Here is a 25416-nt window from a genome sequence, read left to right on the forward strand (position 1 = left end):
TGTGAATGGTCCCTGTTCTAGGCTCACAGAGACAGCAATTGTAAAAAAAAATCTTCAAGTAGACTCCATTACAGGATATGATCTCATGTCTCTGGCGGTAGCGTCCTTTGTCATTTGAAAGAAGGAGAACTTTGTTTAGAATACTGACTTGAACTTTATTCTTGCACATAAGTTGACAGGAAAAGTGGAATAAATATTAAAAAAGTCATCTCTGCAGAATGAGATCACCTTTTTAAATTTATGAAGTTTTGATTTGTGTAGCTTAAACACATGTTCCTTTTTCTGTTAAAGGAATGCAAGTAGGGCCACAACCTTCATTTATTTTGACTTGAACTTTAAGCCCATTCCGGATAGATCAAGTTTGAAAAGTCTTTGTCAGTATAATTTGTGCTTAGATGACTGAATAGTTTTAACATTATCAGTTCCATATCTTTGAATGCAAAAAAAACTTATAAAAATGTTACAAGCCCAATCAGTAACAGCGTATATGCTTATATTCCATATTTAGTCATATTTAAATAGAAATTTATTTCTGAACTGTAGTTATTTAATCTTGGAATTATGTAAATCAAAATAATATAATTTATCATTTCTTCATATTCATTTTTCATACACTGCTGTGAGAATATAGAGATGCAATATTACTTGTGGCTTCATACCTGAAATTATTCTTTTAAATCTCTTAAAATTTAAACATTAGTTCCGAATGGAATATTTAATTGAAATGATGCAGTACATGAATCTTCCATCAGAGGGCGCGGAGAGCCACTTTATAAACTTGGGATGAGAGTGTGAAGCCTTGCAAACTTGTGTAAACCTATTCCATGCTTTGAAACAACTTTTATTTCATCACTTTTCATCATCATGTGTTTGTCATTCAAATCCATGATGGTCTCTGATTAATTTGAACCTTTGTTTTAATTTCATAAACAGGGTAATTATGTACCCTAGACTGATTTTTCTGTTTGTGGACTTCGTAATAGTGTTAATAAAATACTCAATGTCGTGACGTTTGCCTTTTTCACATCATCCTATTCTTCCTGTGTCACCTGCCTTTCCCTGATGGCAATGACTTGCACCCTATGCTGCTTGATGCCTATATTCTCAGAGATGAAGAAGAACACATGGAAGTGACTCATTCATCTTTTTCTTCCTTGGTCACTTTTTCTTAACCTTAACTTCTTGATGCCATAAAGGTCCACAGGAACTAGTTGTCTCCTTATATTTTGCTTAAGTGACGCTTTTATACCAGAAGCCTTGTTAGCCTGTAGGGGATTACATTTGAGCCTGATCTGATTTTTGTTTGTGGTTCACACATATTTCTCCCAGTAGGGTTTGGACGGACAGGAAACCCTTATGGATTTCTTTCACTGTAACTTAACAATACTAACGCCAACTAGACTGGCATGTCACATTCAGCACTGCTGCTCTACTTAGTGCAGATCTTCCTAATCAGTGTAACACAGTTTCTGATTGGATAAACGCATTCCCACCTTCGGTGGGAGGGGAGTGGTGGTGGCACTGGAGGACTGCACTTTTATAATTTCTTAACCTTCAATCTTCCATTGGAGACTTACCTGGCATCTGTTTGATCCTATCAACACAGCTCAAAATGAATCCGTGTCCTGCATGATTAGATAAAGTTTTGAGTTACCACTTATTAACAAATCAATTTTAATTTTCTGAGGAAGGGTTACCGGACCTGAAAAGTTAACTCTGATTTTTATTTTCACAGATGCTGCCAGACCTGCTGAGCTTTTCCAGCAATTTCTGCTTTTGTTCCTGATTTACAGCATCCGCAGTTCTTTCGGCTTTAATTTGTGTTGCTCCTTTTGTTTCCCTGTTAAATATTAGAATCACGGTTCAGTCTTGCTATTTCCCCATTTTTATTCATTTCTTTGTTCAGAAACTGACTTGAGAAAATAACCTCAATAACCACAGCAAACTCTTTATTTAAAAATACTAATGTGAAATAGATTTTGCGTGTTCCTTAAACTTTATTGTATAAAGCTTCTAATATTTTAACTAAATGCAATAATAGTTTCAAAATTGCCTGGCCTTCGCCCCAGAATAATCTTGATTTTAACGTCCAGGTAAAATTCGACATTGCCATCATGGTGTGAGACACCCTGTGCAAAATGCTGTTTACATGACACTGATATGATTCACAATGGGTGGAAATCAACTCTTCTTCAAATTTTGCAATAACATTGTGTTGAATATTTTGCAGAACAGAATCACCAATGCAATAATATTCATAATGTATAACTTTGAACAATTCTCATGAAATGTCGAGAGAATTTGAAACATTTAATAGTGCAGCACGTTCTTCCAGCTCTGTGGTCTCTGATTTCCCCAAGCAAATTATGTGTCTTCTCATCTCAAGCACCTGACCTCCTATAAACCTCCAAATTACCTTCCGCTAAATGAAATAGGATTTAAATTTTGCGGATAATTAGGTGGCCCGAACCTGAAGCTTAAAAACAAATGAAGAATTGGTTTATAATCTTCTGCCTACAGGGTGAATTGTAAAATGTTCAATAAAACTGATAAACTGCTTGTTGTCTTTGACCTTTTCGTCCATACCAGTAGTCTTTTTGGCAGGTTATTGCATTCATAACTCTTCTATGTCCATGTCCTTCCTTAAAATGAATGAGTACTTTTTTTTACCGGAATGAGGTTTCCTTGAAACTGACAATTTAACTTAAAGATATGTAATATCTTTATCATGTTTTCATATAGACTCGTCATTATAGGGGCAGGTGTTGATATGTTTTTCTTCATTCTTTCGTGTGGCGCGGGCGTTGCTGGCTGGCCAGCATTTATTACCGTTCCTGGTTGTAATCCACATTGTTGGAGGTCAATCATCTCTGCTCCAGGTCATCCGTGGCAGGACTACCTCAGCGTAGTGTCCTAGGCCCAACCATCTTCAGCTGCTTCATCAATGACGTTCCCTCCATCAGAAGGTCAGAAGTGGGGATGTTCGCTGATGATTGCGCAATGTTCAGCACCATGCATGACTCCTCAGATACTGAAGCAGTCCATATTCAAATGTAACAATCGACATGCTATAGGTTGACACAAAATTCCGTTATGAAGGGAAATCCAGGATTTTGACACAGTGACAGTGATGGAACAGTGAGTATATTTACAAGTGAGGATGGTGAGTGGCTTGGAGGGAATTTTCAGGTAGTGGTGTTCCCTGTATCTCTGCCCTTGTCCTTCCAGATGGAAGTGGTCATAGCTTAGAAGGTGCTGTCTAAGGATCTTTTGTGAATATCTGCAGTATTCCTTGTAGATAGTACACTGCTGCTACTGAGCGTCGGTGGCAAATGAAGTGGGTGGTTGTGGATGTGGTGCTAATCAAGCGGGCTGCTTTGTCCTGGATGATGTCAAGCTTCTTGATTGTTGTTGGAGTTCTACCATCCAGGCCAGTGGGGAGTATTCCATCACACTCCTGACATGTGCTTTATACATGATGGACTGGTTTTTGTGGAGTTAAAGGCGAGTTACCCACCGTGGTATTTCTAGTCTCTGACCTGCTGTTGTAGCTGCTTTTTATGTGATGAGTCCAGCAGTTTCTGGTCAATGGTAACCCAAAGGATGTTGATAGTGTTCAGTGATGATAACGCCACTAAATATCAAGGGTGGTGATTAGATTGGTTATTGCCTGGTATTTATATGGTGCAAATGTTACTTGCCACTTGTCAGCCCAAGCCCAGATCTTGTTGCATTTGAACATGGACTGCTTCAGTATCTGAGGAGTCGCGCATGGTGCAGAACATGGTGCAATCATCAGCAACAACCACGGACATCTTCCTATGTGCCAGGTATGACTCCAACCAGGCAAGAGTTTACCCCGATACCCTTTAATTTCAGTTTTGCTCAGCTTCCTTGATGCTGCATTCAGTTGAACGCAGCCTTGAAATCAAGGGCTGTCACTCTCACCTTACTTCTGGAATTCAGCTTCTTTGTCTATATTTGAGCCAAGGCTGTAATGAGGTCAAGAACTGAGTGGCCCTGGTTGAACACAAACTGGGCATCGCTGAGCAGGTTATTGCTGAGCACATGCTGCTTGATAGCACTGTTGATGACACCTTCCTTCACTTTACTGATAATCGAGAGAAGACTGATGGGGCAGTAATTGGTGGGCTTGAAGTTGTCCTGCTTTTTGTGTACTTGGGCATTTTTCCATATTGTTGGGTAGATGCCAATGTTGTAAATATACTGGAACAACTTGGCCAGGGGAGCTGCATGTTCTGGACCACAAGACTTTAGTACTATTGCCCGGAATGCTGTCGGCAGCCATAGCCTTTGCTGTAGGTAGTGTCTCCAGCCATTTCTTGATATTACATAGAGTGAATCGAATTGGCTGAAGACTGGCGACTCTGATGCTGGGGTCAACTGGTGGAGACTGAGATAGATCATACACTTAGCAGTCCTGGCTGACGATTGCTGCAAAACCTTCAGCCTTACCTTTTGCACTGATGTGTTGGGCGCTTCCATCATGGGCATTGGAGAATGTTGTGGAGCCGCTGCCGCCTCCAGTGAGTTTTGTCATCGATGATTGGATGTGGCAGGACTGCAGAGCTTCGATCTGATTGGCTGTACAATCACTTGGCTTTATCTATCACTTGCAGCTTATGTTGCTTGGAACGCAGGTAGCCCTGTTCGATAGCTTCACCAGGTTGATACCTCATCTTCAGATATGCCTGGTGCTGCTCCTGACATGACCGGCTGCACTCTCCATTGAACCAGGGTTGATCTCCTGGCTTGATGGTAATGATTGAGTGAGGGATATGCTGGGCCATGAGGTTACAAATTGTGCTGGAATACAATTCTGCTGCTGTTGATGGCTCACAGTACCTCATGAATGCCCAGTCTTGAGTTGCTAGATCTGTTCAAAGTTTGTCCCATTTAGCACAGTGATAGTTCCACACAACATGATGAAGGTTATTCCCAATGTGAAAGCAGGACTCCGTCTCCATGAGAACTGTGCGGTGATAGCTCTTACCAAAACTGCCATTGACAAATGCATCTGCAGCCGGCACTTTGGTGAGGATGAGGTCAAGTATGTTTTTCCCACTTGTTGGTTCCCTCACCGCCTGCTGCAGACCCAATCTAGCAGCTATGTCCTTTAGGACCCACCCAGCTTGATCAGTAGCACTACTGCCACTCTTGGAGGTGGACATTGACATCCCCCCACCCAGAGTACATTTTGTGCCCTTGGCATCATTAGTGCTTCCTCCAAATGTTGTTCAACACGGAGAAGGACCGATTCACCACCTGAAGGAGGACAGTACGTGGTAACCAGCAGGAGGTTTCCTTGCCCTTGTTTAACCTGAAGCCATGAGACTTTGTGGAGTCTGGAGTCAATGTTGAGGACTCCCAGAATGAATTGCTGGAGGAAGTGATAGATGCAGATATGGTAACAACATTTAAAATACTTTTGGACAGATACGCGAATAGGAAACGTTTAGAGGGATATGGGCCAAACGCAGGCAAGTGGATCTAGTTTAGTTTGGGGAAACTTGGTTGGCATGGACGAGTTGGACTAAAGAGTTTATTTCTGTGCTGTATGACTCTGTGACTCTCTAACTCTATAACTCCCTCCCAACTGTATACCATCAAGCCACCACCGCTGCTAGGTCTGACGTGCCAGTGAGACAGGACATATCCAGGGATGGTGATGGTGATGTCTGGGACATTGTCTGTCTGTAAGGTATGATTTCATGAGTATAAGTTTGACTAGTCTGTGAGACAGCTGTCCCAATTCTGCCACCAGAGGACTTTGCAGTGTCGACAGGACTATTTCTGTCTTTTCCATTGTCTAGGTTGATGCCAGGTGGTCTGTCCAGTTTCATTTCTTTGTTGGAACTTTGTAGCAATTGATACAGCTGAGTGGCTAGCTTGGCCATTTCAGAAGGCAGTTGGAAGTCAACCGCATTGTGTGGGTCTGGAATCACATGTAGGCCAAACCAGGTGAGAATGGTAGAATTCCTTTCCTGAAGGACATTTGCAAGCCAGCTGGATTTTTCTGACAGTCGACAATGGTTTCATGGTCTCCTTTGGTTACTTAATTCCATATTTTGTTTTTACGAAATCATATTCCACCATCTGCCGTGGCAGGATTTGAGCCCCGGTCTCCAGAATGTTTTTTGAGTTTCTGGAGAAATAGTCTAGCGATAATACCACTAGGCCATTGTGCAAGCATGGTTTTCTTTCTCTGTTTTTGTGGTTCCCACGTTTCACTCTCTCATTTGTTCCTTCTTTTCTCTTCCCCTCTAAGGCCATGCATAGGATGGCTTAAGTTGCATTCAATGCTACTATTGATGCAAAGAAAGGTTCTGCTTGCAGTTTCGTTGATCTAAGTCATCTGTCGCAAGTGAAAAAATTATTCTTCATAGTACAATAAACAGCATGTATCATTTGTATAACTATGTTGGCTGCATAAATTGTAACAAAATAGGCAGTATGCATTCTCTCATTGCCAAATAGATGCACGGCATTGTAACCAAAGATATAGCTGCCTCACTTCAGGGAATGCTGTTAGCTGCCTTGTCTCAGAAGCAACTCAGCTATCAGCTGACCAGAAAAGTGTGAACCGGAGGATGAACCGATGAATGAATAATCCAGGCCGACACCTCAGTGCAGCTGTGAGGAGGTGCTGCATTTGCAGCTGAGGTAAACTTCAGACTCGACCTGTCCTCTCAAGTGGATGTAGAAGATTTTGGTCTGAAATGTGTGCAGAAATTCCCCAATTGTTAAGGAAGTTGTAATTTTTAAAAAAATATTATGTTGCTGAATGATTCAAGGCCACTTTTATCATTCAACTAGCTGCTATAATCCATGGTGGTGGATTTTCTTTCTCAACACACACCCTTGTAGCGATGCTGTTGTCACATGGTATTTGGAAGGGAATTTCAAGGTATTCATGCAGTGATGGTTTAGACCCAGGCCAAGGTGGAGTGTAATGTGGCGATGATAGAAAATCTTTTAGACTGTTTGCTCTTGTTTTCAGTAGTAGAAAATACAGTCGAGGGAGGTGCTGTTGAAGTTATCCTGGAATTGGTGTGGCACGTCTTCTCAATAATGTACACTTTGGTAATAAAGAGCTGGTAATGAAAGGGATGGTATAGAGATTAGTACCTGTCACTGGCCAAGTAGGTTTTGGACACTGTTAATCTTCATGAGTTTTACTTGGAAGTTCTCCATCTGTTAACTAGTCTGTGAGATTTTATGCTTGTTGTCTTTTCCAACTGGAGATCAAAACCTCTTCAAAGACAAATGGGACCTCCTTAACAATGGAATTGGAAATTGCATCAGCAGAACCGTACTTGATGTAATGCAAATTGCTCCAAGCTGCTTCACTTTCAAGTTGACCTTTGTTCCTGGAGTATTATAAAGTGATTACACAGTTGAGTTGACTGAAAGAAGTTGATCTTTTAAGATATTTTCAAATCAACTTATTGAGCGATGTTATCACACACCTCTAGGACAGATGGGACTTGAACCTGGCTCTCCTAGCCTAGAGGTAGCCATACTGCCACTGACGTAGAAACTTCTACACAAGTATTTGGATCAAATGATCACATAAAGCAGTTGTCAGGCCCTGAAAACGTACCTCAAAAGCAAGAGGCCATCATTTAAAAATAATAGGAAGAATTTCTTCTCCCCAAAGATCATTACTGCTTGGAATTCTCTATCCTGGAGGACAGTGAAGTATATTCTTATTGAATATATTAAAGGTTGTGTTGACAGAGTATTCACCTACATGGAAGTGAAGAATTATTGGGGGCAAGCAGGAAAGTGAAATTAACATCACTAGCAGATTAGTCATGTTATTACTGACTGATGGAGCATGCTCGATGGGCCAAATGGCCTCCTCCTGCACCTCTACCTTATGAGAGAATTTCGGATAATTAACTCTTAACAGTTTTCCTGTCATTAAATTAATTGTTCTGTACATACCAATGTGGATATATATTGTTTACTTTCTTTCAACGGCAGTGTAACACACACAGCCCTCCAATCTATGATGCTGCTTCAGTACCAAAAGACAGTTGAAAGGTTATATTCAAATTTCTTCTATCTCCATTGTTGTTTCCCAGAGAAACCCAGGAAGCATCCCATTTCTATTTTCTTTGTCTTCCATGAACTCTGAGCTTTGGATGCTTTATCTATTCTTCTTTCAAGAATTTGTCTGTTTTGTACCTGGGGCCCATAAGAAGAGCACTGAGTTGTTTCTTGGAGCTGATCATTGCATGTTTTACCCAGGAACAGTCTATTGTAGATCTATTAAAAGAAGGCTAAAGTCACCATTGTCCTATTGCATTATAGAGCTGCTCTCTCATTCGAGGGAGACAACTGGTGGTGGTTTAACCTGTGGGTCATCATGTCTCAGGCAAAGGAAGAGGTTGAGAAGGAAAGCCCTTCATGGTAACCTCAGGCTGTGGAAGAATTGAACCCATGCTGTGGATTCCAATACCTGGAGGCAGCTCAAAAGAGATTCACTTGGCTGATTCGAAAGGTTGACTAAATAATTAGGCTTTCCTAATGTCCGTTTAGAGGTATGGGTGGAGGAGGATCTTATTGAAACACACAAGGTTTTGAAAGGGTGTGACAGGGTGGATTTTGAGAAGATGTTTCACCTTGTGGGTGAATCTTGAATGAAGGAACATAGTAATAGAATAAGGAGATGTTGATATAAAACTGAGATTTGAAGCAATTTCCTTGTTGAGGGCAGTGAATATTCTGAGTTTTATACCCCAAAGAGTTGTGGAAGTGAGATCATTGAAAATAATTAAAGAGGAAATATCTTTGAAATATCAAAGCATTAATGGCTCTGAGATGCTGGCCTAAAAGAAAAGTTGATTTGGGACAACTCAGCCATAATTTTCTACAATGATGTAGCACTCTTGACGGGCTGAATGTCCTACTTTTCCTCTTATTTCTTACATTCCTGTTCTATAGTTAGCAGGCAGTGATGTAACAACTCATTTTATTCTTCCTTCATCTCTAACCAAATAGATTCAATCCTTGAACCATCTTACATGTTATCCTTTGTGTAACTGTAACATTATCCTTTTACTTCCTGTTCTTCTTGTATAATTGGAGTCAACAATATTTAGCTCTCATGTTTGTGAGATCACTATGATAGCCTCTAGGAACTGTGCTATAACATGTAACTTGTAACCTAATTGTGACCTCCTTGTATTAGCACCATGAATTTCCGCAGCAAGATAGTCTGATTGCTCTATCTTTCCATCATCCATTAACTGCCCTGGTTACACTGTTATTTTTATCTCACTGCTTAGTGACCCTGTTAATTTCTTACACACCTTGTTTTTTTCCCCGGCTTTGCTGTACTCTTGTTGTCAAATTTGTTTAAATCCTCTCCACTATGCTAGTTAACCTCACTATGTGGACAGTGGTCCCAGATTTCTTCAGTTTCAACACATCTGGCCTAGACTGCTCCCACTGCCCCAGGAATCAGAAACTCTCTCAACTTCAGTCCACATACTGTTATGCCACATTGGAGTAGCACACTGGAAATCAACTCCGCTATTTTCTAAAATTGTTTCAAAACATAAATACAAAAATGGGGCAGCATGGTGGCTCGGTGGTTCACACTGATGCCTCACAGCGCCACGGGCCGGGTTCGATTCCACCCTCGGGTGACTGTCTGTGTGGAGTTTGCACATTCTCCTTGTGTCTGCGTGGGTTTCATCTGGGTGCTCTGGTTTCCTCCTACAGTCCAAAGATGTGCAGGCTAGGTGGATTGGCCATGCTAAATTGCCCAGAGTGTTCAGGGCTGTGTAGATTTAGGGAGAACAGGTCTGGGTGGGATGCTGTCAGGGTCGCTGTGGACTTATTGGGCAGAAGGGCCTGTTTCTGCACTGTAGGGATTCTAAAATATTAAAAAGTGCGCAGAATTCTGTACTGTACCTGTCTTTTAGACCCAAGTTGGCACAGACCAGGTTTCTGTACTTCATAAGAATTACTGTTACAAATAAATAGATTGTAACTTCAAATGAACAGTTTTATGAACTGGTGATCTATAACTCCACTCAATGAAACTCTAGACCACTTATAAATTCCTCTTCCATGCGTACATACAGCAGACAGACACACACAAAAATGGATATTATAGGTGGAAGGAAAGACTGCAAAGGCTGTTCACTGGTACATTGAGTTTGCTGAGAAAGTCCTCTTACTTATCAGAATGCTGCTTGATCCTTCTCATGTACTTTCACTTGTTTACAGGTGGCACAGAGTGATTGGTCAGACTTATAAAGATCTTTTCTTGTTAATTAAAAGTCACTGTTAGCAGCAGCTGATGAGGGGGAAAATACATTGCCAATCTGCAGGCTTAAGATGCTTTTTAACTGCGGAGCAGATCTTAAGGGAAGTGATGGTCTAGTGGTGTTACTGCTAGACGATTAATCCACAGACCAGGTAGAGACCCAGCTTTGAATCCTGCCTTGGCATATGGTGGAATTTGAGTTCAATGAATATCTGGAGTTGGGAATCGAATGATGACAATGAAACCATTGTCGATTGTCAGGAAAAACCTATCTGGTTCCCTAATGTCCTTTAGGGAAGGAAACTGCCATCCTCACCTGGTCTGGCCTACACGTGAGTCCAGATTCTCAGCAATGTGGTTGATACTTAACTGCCCTCTGTCCATTAGGGATGGGGAATAAATTATGGCCTGAACATTGACACCCATATCTCATAAATGAATAAAAATACCTTTCCCTTCCAGAGATCCAATTGCTTCTGACGAAATATTCACAGCTCCAAGCTATTGAGTTACCTGAGAGCCAGTCACATAGATGTTGGCAGGCAGAGAGCCTTTGACATCAATGACTGGTCACTTGTCCACAGACCAGTCAACTACTTATTGGCCAAATCTCCATTTGTACTCAGCACCCTGGCTCCCATTCATCTGCAACGAGACTCCATATTACCTCTGCCCCCAAAAACAAACTGCTCGTAAACGTCACTTGCAATGGGTATTAGGTAACTTGCTATTAAGACGTCCTCTTTCAATAATCCTTGGCTTGTAAAACCATTATTTTTCTGCTTCAGTCCCCAATAAAAGTACAGAAATTTTTTTTAGAAAGTCCTTACAATATTCCCAAACTGGTTTTGATTTGAAGACTGCCGTTTCGGATTTGGTGGTATTATCAATAACAATTCATTTAGAAGATACATTTGTTGCACTTTCCCTTTTGAATTGATATCCTAACCTACATTTCAGTGTCTGTAGTCTATTTATAGAAATATTAAATTCCAATCATCCCTACAAATATTAAAATCCTGTAGATCAAATATTACTTTAAATACTAAATATTGTTTGGGCACATTACCAAGGGAAACCGCTTAAGGCAATGTTTATTATATTCCAGTAATATACACAGAAACTCTTGATGACTTTTCCACTTTGGATTCCCCAATATCAATTTATTTGCTTAGGCATAATAATCTGTCATGCCGCACCCATACAGAACAAAAAATAAACTTCCCATTATTCAGTATGTGATGTTGAGATTATACAGGATGTTGGTGAGGCCTCTTCTGGAGTACTGTGTCCAGTTCTAATCTCCCTGTTGTAGGAAAGATATTATTAAGCTGGAGAGGGTTCAAAGAGATTTACCTGGATGTTGCCGGGAGGGTTTGAGTTATAAAGAGAGACTGGATAGCTGGGACATTTTTCACTGGAATGTAGGAGGTGAAGTGGTGACCTCACAGAGATGCTTTCATCACTCCTCTGTCTAGCTGATACTCCACCTTCAAGGAGCTATGAATCTACATCCCAAGATCTGTTTGTTTGGCAACACTTCCCAGGACCCTACCATTAAGTGTATAAGCCCTGCTCTGATTTACCTTACCAAAATGCAACACTTCACATTTATCTAAATTAAACTGCATCTGCCACTCTTCGGTCTATCAGCCATCTGACCAAGGTACCATTGTACTCTGAGGTAACGTTCTTCACTGTTCACTACACCACCAACTTTGGTGTCATCGACAAACTTACCAACTATTCCTCCTAAATTCACATTCAAATAATTTAATAAATGACAAAACGCAGCGGATGCCCTTGTAATAATTAGACCAAATCAAACATAAAACTTTGAATGGCTTCATTGAAGAATCAGCCGTGCAGGTTGTGGTGACTTGCAAATGGCAGCACAGTTCACTATTGCTTTCTTTGCCAAGGTGGGGCAATATCTTCAGTTTACAGTAAGTGGGGCCTTCCAGGCGCAGAAGCCAGTGGGTTTTGTCATCACTGGAATCCTCCACGTGCCAGGCATTATAAATTACACTAGAGCGACAAATATTATTCTAACCAGCTTTTATTCTGATTTTCTTGGGCATTATTCTTTTCTTCCCAGGGGCTACATTTTACTTTGCAGGAGCTCCTTTCCTTCGGTTCTCACTAACTCATTTATCAGGTGATACAGTTGTAAAAATTCCTTCAGTGTTTGTGCTGACTAATGGGATAGTTGGATTCATTGAGAAGGAGAATAAGAAAAATTCTTCAATTTTCTCAATATTTATCATTTAAGTCGCATTAAACTGAAAGCAACGAAGCGCAAGAAAATCATTCGAGCGTCTTCGACATCACGGTATTAAAAATGGCAGAGAACAACAGGGGTATGTTTTTCAACTACAGGTTTTTGTTTTAAAATAATTGATGCACACTCCTACACAGAAAATGCTCTCAGCCTAAACACACCTTCCACAGCTTGGTGAGGTGACACCTAATGCATTTCATTGCATTTATGCAAAGCTGGAATATTTTAACAAGACAGTTACTACAGTTCTTACTATATTTGAGATTCTCAATCTCCGATTCAAATTTAATAATTGGCACAGTGTGCATTACTATAGGATCCACAATTCTGATCTCCATCTAGTAGGTTCTAAACTTGTATCGCCTGAAACTGAAGATTCCACATTTATTTTCCTGACTCTCCATTAACTCAGTATTTCTTTGAGTTAAAAATTGTTCTTGCTGTTTTGCAAGCCTTGCTCTCCCCTTTCCATGCATAGCCTCTGGCTTTCCCACCTTCTCTTGCAGCTTTCTCCTCTCTATCCCCTTTTTGAACCTCCTCCCTTTTACTAATCCCTCCTGTAGCTTCCTCCATCTGGCATTTTCTGACGCCCACTTTTTCCTGCGTCCCTTCCACTATCTTGTAACCTCCTCTTTCCCCTTCTCTTACATGGTTTTGCAGCCTCCCATTTCTCCCAGCTCCATTTCGCATCGTCCTTCCTCCTTGCCCCCCACCACCCAACCCCTCTTACAACTTCCTCCTTCTCTCCTGCTCCACCCTTCACCCACGCACATTCTCACCCCCTCATTGTACCCAGTAAAGAGGCCCCTGAAAGAAAGCACGACCGCAGAAAACAGTTGCTCTGCCACCACCTGCTTTCCTCACTGCTCACTGTCCCTCCAGTTGCAGGCTGTTTTAACCGTGCTTCTACCGTGTCTATCAGTAGCAAGCACAGGATAGAACCAGCCCATTAAATGCTCGCTGCTCCTCCTTTTGGATTACTTGCAGGGGATAATTTTCTTCATTGGTTGGCCTCAAAATTGGATTTTCCTTGGCATTTTGCTGGTTTTTCAGGGTAAATTCGGCTGGTGTCCTGCTAGATTAAACCCTGGATTGCAGCCATATGACCATCAAGCTCTTTGTGACCACCCAGTCAGATCCAGCAATAGGAAGTGCTTCCAAGCTCTCAATACAAAAATATCAGCTCTTGAGATTTGGTAAAATAGCTGGCTTGCAAAAAATTGTTCAGTTTATTTGGCTACAGTAACCTCAGAATGTCTGGTCAGGTGGCTGAATGAATGTTCGAGACACTCAGTACAAAGATAAAAAATCTTGTATCTATTTATTTACTTAATGCTCATTTTATGGTTTTAATTCATTTGCATATGTTGGCTTTCTCAGAGTTTGAAAAAAGATTAAATTGGCTTCTATTTTCTCAATCTTTTTAATTGTAGTTTTAGCTCTCCACTCTCAAGCTTTGAAATTTTCTCTTTTTCTAGTAATTGTCCTCCTTCTGTTGCTGGCTTAATAGCATTCACTGGCAGCTGGAGTCGATTTTGTGAGAGACAAGTTGAAATTTTAAAAATTGACTTGTAAGCATAGTGAAATAATGGGACAGATTTCCACTGTCTGAAAGGAGTGCTGATTAAGCTCTCTTATTGGATGCATAGACCCTTGGTGTGCTATTTGCGGGGAGAAGTATGTTGTAGTGTGATAGGCAGGTACGGGGGGGAGCATAACATAGGTACATGTGGTGTGTCTCCCTTCATTACCAGGCATTCATGCAGGGAAATCTCCTGATTTGACCCATAAAACAACTTCTCTAACTAGCTGCTGTTCAATGTAGCTGTAGGGAGTAGAAAGTTGCCAGTAGATGGGAGTTTTTTTAGTGTTCCAAATCCTGTTGCTGACTGTGAAAGAATGTGGTTTATAGTTTCATTTGAAAGGAACGTTTTGAAAATTGAGTGAAAGCAGATGTTGGATTTATGTAATTCCTTCACATTTTAAATCCGTAACAAACTTTGCAGTTTTTATGGGCCTGTCAGAATTAGATATAAGCAATCTAAAAACGTAATTTCATTAGTGCTGCTGACTCATTCAACATCTATTATGTTTTTGGTATTTTATTTAATTGAAGTGACTGAAAATTGGTATTTCTTTTCCTTCTGTCCACTTTTTTATTAAATAGTTGTCAAGTAGATTTTGTAGTTGGATAAATTTTTAAAATTTTATTAATATTTCATGTTTTATGGGCATAGAACCAAATGCTTAAAATTGTGCAGGTTTAAAATATTTTGCCAGTTTAATGGCATTGAGTCAGAATTTCCTATAGCTGGCTAATAATGGCTCTTATTGTTCATTAGACTTGCTGTTCACCTTTTCATTTTCAAGAGATTTTGTGTTGCAAGTTGTTGTAAGTGGAAGATCAAAACAAATTGATGCCTTGACAGAATGTGAATAAAATGAAAAGTAGAGCATTTAAACCAAAAAATGTAAGTTTAAAAAAAGTGAGTTATAGATAAAATCGGGTTCGGAAAGCAACATAAATATTGGATTGAGAGGAATAGAGAAAGACATATAGGTGGAATCTTACAGGGGCTTGAACAATGTAAGCTATGGTAAGACTTGTGGTAGAATCACCTGAGATGTTTGGTGATTCTATCTCAACGTCACGAGCAACTCGCAAAATCTTTTATGAATTTGCCAAACATTGAAGTGAGTTTCTTGCCAGTCAGGTGAGTTTTCTATTGTGGGGAAATTCCTGCTTGCTAACCACCTTGTGAACTGCACATTTTGCCTCGTTAATAAGTGGTTTCCAATCTTCTGAAACTTGCTGAACCAACTAAACGTTGAGAATTCTCGATGTGGAAGTCAGACCAAGTACCTGGTGACTTCAGCTCACTGCTGGCTGTGAGGGGCCTCCGTGTCGCTTACAGTGAAATAGCATCTCGATAACCTACACATACTCCCCTCTCCATGGATATTAGACATCCAATGTTTGCCATTGAAAGGGTGTTGAGACGGAGTGTAGCCAAAGCCTGCATAAGTTAGCTGTGCGGCCTGGTGGTTAAACAGCAACTGGGGTGAGAGAGTAGGGGAGTATGTGTGAAGAAGCATCAGCCGTGCTGGCTGTGTGCCGTGAACAGTATGGCTTTCTGGCTGCTGTGTCATTTTGTTGCTGGTGAGGGGTCTTGCTGGATTGCCAACATTTATCCGGGTATGCACAGCAGCCTGTTAAAATGGCGTGGGCGCCAGGGATACTGGGCTTGCAGTGATACTCGCCCAGTGGTGAATTGTTTCAAGAGCACTGAGGAGTAGAATTGAACGAGAGGTACACCTTGGGGGCATGGTAGTTAGTTCATGAGGACAAAATATGGTGAGTAAACCCACAAGGCCTTGTGGTGAAATACCCTCAATGCAACTGACACTTAGCCAATACATCATAAGATTCAGTCCGTAGAAAATGTTAAGGTTTTAACTAAAACCTACAACTCCAAAAGCAAAACAATTAAAAGCTGAGGAGATGTACTCCCTGCTAGTTATAGTCAGTTTTTAGTGCCAAAAAGGTTGTTTGACAGTAGTTAAACCTTCTTATGCCGTGAAAAGGAATATGTAGGTTGAAGCGGACAAGCTCTTACTTTCCATGAGGGCGATTGACTGTGTATCAAGTGTTCAAATGTGACATAATTTTGTACTGTTCATTTTAATGAACATTCATTCATTTGAATGATGAGTCAGATATCCCAATGCCTTTTTTCATTTTTACGTCTGCAACCAGATTTTCACAATTACCTGCATATTGGCCCTCTCTCTAAAGGAACAGATTTGCACATAAGTAACAATTAAAGCTGTTAACCAGAGTGTTAATTTGAGAGGAAAGTCTGTGCTTGTGTTGTAATAGATAAGTTGGAAAATGAAGTTTAGGTTAGCCGTGGTTGGTCCATTGCAATCTGTTGTAAGATCACTATTGAATTTGAACTATGTTTAATTTTTAAACAGTTGAGAGCAATGCTGTGTACGTTGTGTGTACGTTGAGCCCTTTAAACTATTGTGCAAATGCTGAACCTTGCAAAAAAGCCTTCAAGTGGGCCACATTCTTAAAGAAATCTCTCAAAAAAAGACGCAGGGAGCATTAATTGACTGAAATAGTTCAAAACACAGGAGATAGGGACAAGTTTAGGCTTTTAAGTCATTCAATTCTGCTCTGCATTCAGAAACATGTCTGATCTTCTATCTGAAACCCATCTTCCTCTCCTGTCCCCATATCGCTTGATATCTAGAAATTATTCATCTCTGCCATAAATGTACTCAATTGCTGAGCCTCCGCAGTCCTCTAGGGTAGAGAATTCCAAAGATTCACCACACTTATGAAGACATTCTTCCTCATCTCTGTCTTATATTGTTTGCCACATATTCTTTGACTCTGTCCCTTGGTTCTCGAGTTCCCAACCAGTGAAAGATTCTGTTTGCATCAGCCCTGTCAAACCTTGTAAGAAATATACATGGTTCAATGAAGTCACTTCTTATCCCTCTAAACTCTAGAGAATGGAGTGAACTTCAGCAGTTCAAGAAAGCAGCCAACTTCTCGAGGGTTGTTATTGATGAACAATAAATGCTGGCTCAGCCAGCAATGCCCATATACCTGACTAACGAAACTGAGTCTGCATTTTTTCAAAAATTCAATCTCTCCTCATGGGATAATCCCACCATTTCAGGGATTAGTTTGATGAACGTTTTTTGGCACTCCCTCAATGGTAAGTATAGCCTTCCTTGAGGTCAGTCCGAGCAGCAGCAACAGAGCAAAGGAGAGCAAACCTGGCGGTGAACAGCAGCAGCAGCAGGATAAATACCTTAGGAACAGGGCCTGGACCGAGGAGAGTCTGACCAGCACCAGCAGCAGCAACAGAGTGAAGGAGAATGAACGTGGGGGTGAACAGCAACAGCAGGATAAGTAGTTGAGGAGCGGGGTCAGTCAATGTGAATGTGGAGCTGAACCAAGGGACGGAGTTCTGGAGGTGCTGTCACAATTCAAAAAGTGATATTGGCTTGGCTGCTCAGGAACCAAGTTTGCAGACTAAGTGAATAGTGTCTGGAGAGAGATAAAATACTTATTTATATAGTTGTAGTCTGCTAGAAATAGAGAGAGGGAGTGAGACCTGAGTTTGGTGACTTGTGGATTACCTTGTGTAATAAGTTCCTGGATTGTTGTCTGTAGCTGATAAGGATTGAAATGGCAGGAGAACTCAACCCTGTGGAATGCTCCTCCTTCAATACGTATTTGGGAAATTAGGAATACTTCCAGTTCCCATTGTGACTACATATGTAGGAAATGTGTTCAGCTGTAGCTTGTGATTTGCTGCATGGAGTGGCTGGAGCTAAAGATGGATTCTCTATGGAGCATCAATGAGGCTCAGAATGTCGTGGATGACACTTCTAGCGAGCTGGTCACACCACCAGTAAAGGCTACACAGATAGAGGAGAGTTGGATGACCACCAGGGGGACGAGTAAGTGTAGGCAGACAGTGCAGGAGTCCCCTGTGGCCATTCCCCTCTCAAACAGGTAGACCATTTTGGATATTGTTGTTGGGAGAGGAGGGGGGTGGAGTAGCCTCCTCAGGAGAAAGCAGCAGCCAGATCAGTGACGCTACGACTGGCACCATTGTACAGTAGGGAGGATCGAAGTGTAGGTGATCGGGTGTGTATGGTAGGAGTGCAGGCATATCTGTAGCCGCAAGCAAGACTCCAAGATAGTGTGTTGCCTCCCTGGTCCAAGGGTCAAGGATGTCTCCAAGTGGGCATACGATATTCTGAAGGGGGAGATTGAGCAGCCAAAGGTCGTGGTGCCGAAGACATAGGCAGAAAGAGAGATAAGTTCCTGCAAAGGAAGTTCATGGAGTTTTGTAGCAAGTTGAAAAGCAGGACCTTTCAGGTTGTAATCTCAGGATTATTTCCCATGTTACATGCCACTGAGGCTCGGAATAAAAAGATAGTACAGCTAAATACTTGGTTAATGAGCTGGTGTAGGAAGGAGGGCTTCAGGTATGTGGATCATTGGGATGCCTTCCAGGTCAAGTGAGACCTGTACAAGAAGGATGTGTTGCACCTAAACCGGTGGGGCACCAAAATCCTGGCAGAGATGTATGCAGAATGGTGTCATTTGGGAGGGCTTAAACAAGTGTGGTGGGGAAGGCCGGGTGGGCCAGAGCAGTAGGTCAGCAAGTGAAATGACCATGGAGGATTCAGAGAGTGTGTACCCACTTTGACCTTCCCTGGACCTATTGAAAGCCTTCTGAAAATTCAAATACTCCAACCTACTTGTCACCCTTATGTATTCTGCTAGTTATGTTCTTAAGAAACTCTGACTCCCTGTTTTCTTACTGTCTCTTTTCTTAAAACAGTGGGGTTACACTTGCTACCTTTTTAATTTGTAGAAACCATTTTAAAATTGAGAATTAGGGCATAATTTTCTTGGTGGCTTTAACCTGCGGATTTTTTAATGGCTTGTTCATTTCAATTAAGGTGATTATCTTATAATTAATAGGCACACCCAAAGATTGATTATGTTTGTATTTACCCATCTACACGAGGTGGTGTCTATGCAGGAGACTGTCTGTTTAGGTGGTAGACATCATAACTTGGTCCTCTGTTGATAGGTGTGAATATCAATCCTTTAGAGGCATTTTCTACCTCAAGACCTACACACACAACTGTGAAACAACTTTGAAAGCGGTTTTTGGGATTGGACCCTGTTCCCAACCTGTTGTAGGCAATGGTCTTTTAGGTGATGTATGCCAACCAACAAGAGGTATTATCATCTCCCTTTGTTGCAAGCTAGTAACTCTCAGGTACAAAAGTCTTTCTTTAGGGCTTTCATGTTACATCTTCCAAGTATCCTTGAAATCAAACCTTGGGTGTCCTACTGGTGCTTTGGACCTGGCTCATATCCATACAGAAGTTCTTTTGGTATGTGACCATTTCCATCATGCAAATGTGCTCCATTCACCAAAGTGTGGAAATTTGGTCTGATTAGTGCAGGCAGACTTGGCAGCTTGCATTTATGATGTATTACTGTCATTGTGTACCCATTTGCTATTTTGTTCCTGATAGACGTAAGTCCACCCACATTTCACAGCCATACAGTGAAATCCTGAGAACAGGCCCTATAAACCATCAGCTCGGTCCTAAGGATCAACTTTGTTGTATCATGCATGTTTTACAACGGAGACAAGGATGATAGCTACTTTCCCTATATGTATGTATAGAACCAAAATATACATCAAGGACAGATTGGCTGTCACCATGGACTTGGGATAACAGGATTTATTATCATCCAAGGCTGATACAATACCCTTGGCTCATGACTCAAGATTTTCTTGATGCTATAGTTAGGGAGAAAATGTCACAGACAAAGGAAAGACCACCAATACTTCTTTCTAGCTGAATTTCAGTGTAGTGACTAGTGCAAACATTTCCAGAGTAGATCCAGGACCTGATATGGTTTTGTCTTTAATTTTCAGAGTCATGACTCTGATGAGAGGAGTGTGCTGGTAATCAAGTGTCGCTACTCCACAAGCCTTCACAAATGTAAAAATGGCGATTTGAATCAACAGGATGGTTAATTTGAATCTCAAACTATAAATAAGCTTTTTTTTTGTTTATTTAATTAGAGATAAACTTATCCTTTAACCAGTGGCAAAATCGATTATTGACTACTACTATACTAACTTCAGCTATATCCTCTTTAAAATCAAACTCATGGATATTCAGTCACAAGTAATTCATAGGTGGAAAACATGGGCAGAAAGGACCAAAGTTTGTGGATCAAAAGTTTAATCAAAACAATTGGGTATATTTACATTATACGTGTTTGCAGAATTGGGTTCATAAGCCTTAGACATGCTTTGTGCTCAAGTGCAGAATATCCTAAGACAGTGGGTTAGTATCAGCATAATATAAAATGTCCACCCATAGCATGCATCCCCCTTGTTAAGGGGCCATTCAGTTTGGCTTTGACACTGCTGATGTTTCTCGAGAATGCACAGGTCAATCACTTGCCACATCTATTTATTGATTGTCCCTCATCTTTGTACTGTCTTCAGCACTGCTGAGTTGCACTGTGTCCTTAATTGGCCCTATGGTTTTTTCCATGTTTCCATTCCCACTTGTTATATTTAAGGCTGAGAGAGATTGTTGATCAGTAGGGGAATCAAGCATTATGGGGAAAGGGCAGGAAAGTGGATTTGAAGAATATCAGATCAACTATGATCCCATCAAATGGCAGAGCAGGGCTCAAGGGGCTGAATGGCCTACTCTAGTTCATATTTCTTATGGTCTTATTCATCTTGAGATTAGTGTATGGGCAGCAAGGCATCTAGATTTTAGTGAATGGTGGAACTAATAGTCCATCTTTTTAACCCGTAGGGCTTATATATTGAAATTAAGACAGAGGGATTACTGAGAAGTAAATATGGTGAATTAGAGGGATAACCGGTACAATTACAAAATTTAAAGAGAGGAAAGGAAAATTGGAAAAGAATGAAAGATTAAAACGGGCAGACAACAAAGAATTTTTTTTGAAAAGTTAAACATCTTTAAGAACAGCTTAATACCTACAGGAACGAGACGCTATATTTTCCTTTTGGAACCAGGGAGGTTACGTGGCATTTTATGAACCAAAATCTCATCAATAAAGAGGTACTTTAAATTTATTTTTAAGCAACTTGTTCAGATATGTTATGACACATCTCCAGGGCAGGTGAGTTCAATTGAGAATTAAATACTATGGGAGCATTGGTTTAAGGTGAGATGGGGCAAGTTTAAAGGGGATATGCAAGACACGTTTTTTACATGAAGGTAGGTGCCTGGGACACGTTGCCAGGAGATGTGGCAAAAGCAGATACGATAGCAACATTTAAGAGGCGTTTAGTCAGACTCATGAACAAACAGGGAATAGAGAGTTAAGGACCACGTGCAGGCTGATGGAATTAGTTTAGAATGGCATCATAGTTGGCGCAGACATGGTTCTCCAAAGGGACTGTTCCTATGCTGTGCTGTTCTCTGTTCATAAAGCACAAATGCAACAATTTTTGGAACTCTTGGGGAAATTTTGAAGAGCTCCAACTTTCGCAAGGCTTGGAGTACAGTGGTGCAAATCAGCAGTATGTGGTGATTTTTAATACATTGATATATCCTCTTTGCCACAAATGACTGTACAGTTTTCACACCAAGAACAGCATGTGCAATAAACTCATTTTTCTTTTGTCGTCAATTTCTCCCATGGTTTCTACCTCTGTGTCTGTCAATAATGTTGAGTATACCTAAGGTTTTCTCCATGGTCTCTCTTGGTGCCATCTCATGGCAACCACATTTGAAGGTGTGAATTGTTGAGCTTCAGTGATGAAGGAAAGTTCTAAATTGGGTGTCCATGAGAATGAAGGAGTGTAGCACTTTTTGTAAAGTCTCTGTAATCTTTTATCACCACTGATACGTATAATTACATGGGTACTGAAAATGCTCAACATATAGCCCTGTTCAGAAATGCACGCTTACGACTCCAGTTTCCATCCAATTATTTATATCACCTTTCTTAGTATGATTGTGAATTAGATTAAAATTATTGGACAATTGTTGAGCCCATTAGGAATTGTGTTAATACTGCCTAAACATATTCTTTAAGACCCTTCGAGTTGGCAGTGCTCTACGTTCCATGAATTTGGCCAGGATGTAAACACAGGCCCAAGAGTTAGAAAGATAATGTGCCAAATGCTCTCTCACACATTATTCCTCTTAAGCAATTATTAATTATAGATTTTAAAAAAGTTCTTATGTCTGCATCTCTATAATAATGTAATTTTCAGGACTTGAATTAGTAGGACTACCTGATGTAGAAAAAAAGTGAAATTTTTGCTGTAAGTTTTAGGCCATTTTTATTTGAACAATCTTTTTTCCTTCTTGTAGAGGACCGAAGACAAAGAGATATGCTATGACTATTAGGTAAGATCTAGCTTTTTTTTATATCGAAACGTAAAATATTTGTGATTTTGTTCACCTATTAATGAATGCTTTATGAATGATTAGTTTCCTAGAAATAGTGCTTACCACTGTTAACCTTTTCAGATGATGCAGCATTGTTTTTCACTGTGTGTTTGTTACCAGTTGGATGTTTTTATTATAATTTTAATGTTACTTTGAAAAGTTCCGATTTATAAAACCTATTGTTGTTATAGTTATTAAAAATAAATTTCAAAATCTGCTTTTTTTTAAAAAAAGCATAGCACGCTGCCAGTTTTGGCATCCTCAAAATAGGAGCATGAAGTGTTTGTGAGAATAATGTGATTAATTTGTGACTTTGACAAATTGTAGTGTCTGTATTGATGTATTTCCAGGTGGAAATATATGGAAAATGTATATTCTAGACATGACCAGTTATCAAATTTAACTGCCTAAAGTACAAATATTGGAGCCTCAAACAAAGAAAAAGTTACCTAATTTATGGAGCTAATTTACGAAACCACAAAAGATGGTGGCAGAGTACCAGCGCTGCGTTCGAGCTCCTGGCCTGGGGCTTGTCCGCTTCCATCTGCCTTCTTTGTTGTTTTTTCTTCTTTTTATTTTTTGTTACTTTTGTTCTTTTTGTTTTATTCCTTTATTTTCTCATTGAAGCCTTTAGCTAAGTTGAGCAGGGCGAGAGTGGGCCCGGCCTCCCATGCTGTGCGGTAGCAGCGGCAAGATTCCGCTCTACAGGGAGGGCAAGCGCTTAGGGAGCTCATGACAGCAGCAAGCGTGGGCCCAGCAGCGAGAGAAGTGCCAGAGCATGGCAACTTCAACGTTGGTGGGCCCACCCGCGCAGGACTTGAGGCGGTGGCAGCAGCATCGACTTTCAAGATGGCAGCAATAGCAGGGTGGCCTATGCGGTCAGCGTTGGAATTGGGATGTTGGGCTTCAACTGCAGTGATACGGTAGATCTGAATCAGTACTCCTGGTGAATCGGCGGGAGCGGCAGCTGCATCCGCACTGGCGTGGTAGGCCCAGTGTGGTTCTCCTCAAACAGTGGGGGTGATGGTGGCCCTGTAGCGGGACTCCTGGAATTGACAGTGATGGGGGGACGTTGGTGGGCCCAGAGCCTTTTGGGGAGTGGGGGGATCTCCACAATGTCGAGCAGATTGCCAGAAGAAGGAACTTCATTTTTTGTTATCTTCTGGTTATATCCTAATATCATCTTTAACTCAAAATGACACCACAGTGTGGTGACATATTACTTTTTGCACTGTAGTTATTTGTTAAATACAAATGACAACAAATTATTCAACATTCCTGCATTTAAAGATCACTTCATGGAATCATCAATCTCACAGCAAAAGTAGCGAGCATGTTGATAAATCAACAATCAGTAAATTTATTAATTCGTAGTAGAATTCAAATGAATAATTTTTTCTAATACCTTCAGTTAAGGGCAGTCATCAGGCTTTATAAATAAGCTGTTCCAAACGAAAGAAGCAAAGCTTGAGACTTGAGCAGGTATGTTCCTATCCATAAGGAGGTCAACGAAGTAAGCATTGAGTCAAAACAGCTAAAACATTTAATGTTGATGAACTGGACACTTTGGAAGGTAGTTGATAAATGTTTCATCCTCTGTGTGCTCTTTTTTCTTTTATAAAATGGCTAACATTTCACACAACGTCAAAGAAAAAGCATGAAAGACACTGAAGTTTATTTTGGAGTACAGCAGTACTGACTGGGAGAAGCATTCTACCACTTGTTCAGAATAGCGACAACTTGCCCAAGAAAGCAGATGCTTCTTTCTGGATTCACTGCCTCATGGAACATCCTGCTTTATGTGGTCCAAACTCTGCAGGTCCACCATCAGCCCTTTCAGTTCACGAAGATCCATGGTATAAACTCACCTTATCTACGTAATCTTCTATGTTCTCACTTTTCAGATGACAGTCCAATTTCCTTTTGCATGTCTAGATCGAACCAGCCTCCATCACGTATGCTCTGGTGGAGCATTCCAAATTCTATCCACTTACTGATTGAGAAGGTTTTTTCTCTCACCTTGATTTTGGGAAAAATTATATCTCTTACAAGTCTCATCAAAACCTCTTGGAGTTTATATAACCACCTTAACCAGGTTTCTACCTATTTCTGAAGGAATCCACTGGCTAGGACTGTTGTTTAAATTTGGAAATCAACTGAAAGAACCTAAGATAGGCCAAAATGATATTTATTGAAATACTACTGTGTCACTACTGCAGCAGTTAGAGTATTCAACATGAGTCAATGATAAAACTTTAAAAGATATAATGGGGTGAGAAGGGCACGGGTGTTACTGGCGTCAATGTCGACCATGATATGCAGTCACAGAACTTTGATTAGTAGCCTATTTCATCGCCATTCCTGGACTGTCCTTTGGATTGACTTCCATGTTCTTTTCCGATTATCCTTCTATGAATCAACTCGGGAAATTTGTCTATGTTAAAAGGCACGATACAGATATAAGCTACTATACTTGCAACATTTCAAGATGACTTGTAATTGGAAATAGAACAGATCCTGCTGGTTATAAGACTTAGTTTCACAAACTTTCTAAGCCAGTTGACTTGTTGCCAATAGACCTCTCCTTACAAAAGGAACAAACCTTGCATCAAGTAGAATTGGGAAGCAAAGAAATGTCAAACTGTCAAAATAGGAGCCACAAAAATGGAAGAGGGTGTCAACAAAGACACCAAAAGGGGAAACAAATAACGCAGAAAATCAATCACAAACCAGCAGTGGATAACATTGCTTGGTAGCCTCAACCTTTTCAAAATACGATAGCAATAAAATATGTGATTTAAAAGCCAGCAGGGAT

The 25416-nt window shown here is 40.6% G+C and overlaps 1 protein-coding gene across 1 annotated transcript in view; it reads left to right on the top strand.

Moving 5' to 3' along the window:
* The window catches only part of pphln1 (periphilin 1), a 137677-nt gene that overhangs the window by 28290 nt on the left and 83971 nt on the right, over nt 1-25416 (top strand). The window contains exon 5 of the mRNA XM_048607823.1: nt 22524-22559. Coding sequence (XP_048463780.1) covers nt 22524-22559 — 36 coding nt within the window. The remainder of the gene's footprint in view (nt 1-22523; nt 22560-25416) is intronic.

This window comes from Rhincodon typus, chromosome 18, assembly GCF_021869965.1.
Source record: "Rhincodon typus isolate 14 chromosome 18, sRhiTyp1.1, whole genome shotgun sequence".
NCBI lineage: Eukaryota > Metazoa > Chordata > Chondrichthyes > Orectolobiformes > Rhincodontidae > Rhincodon > Rhincodon typus.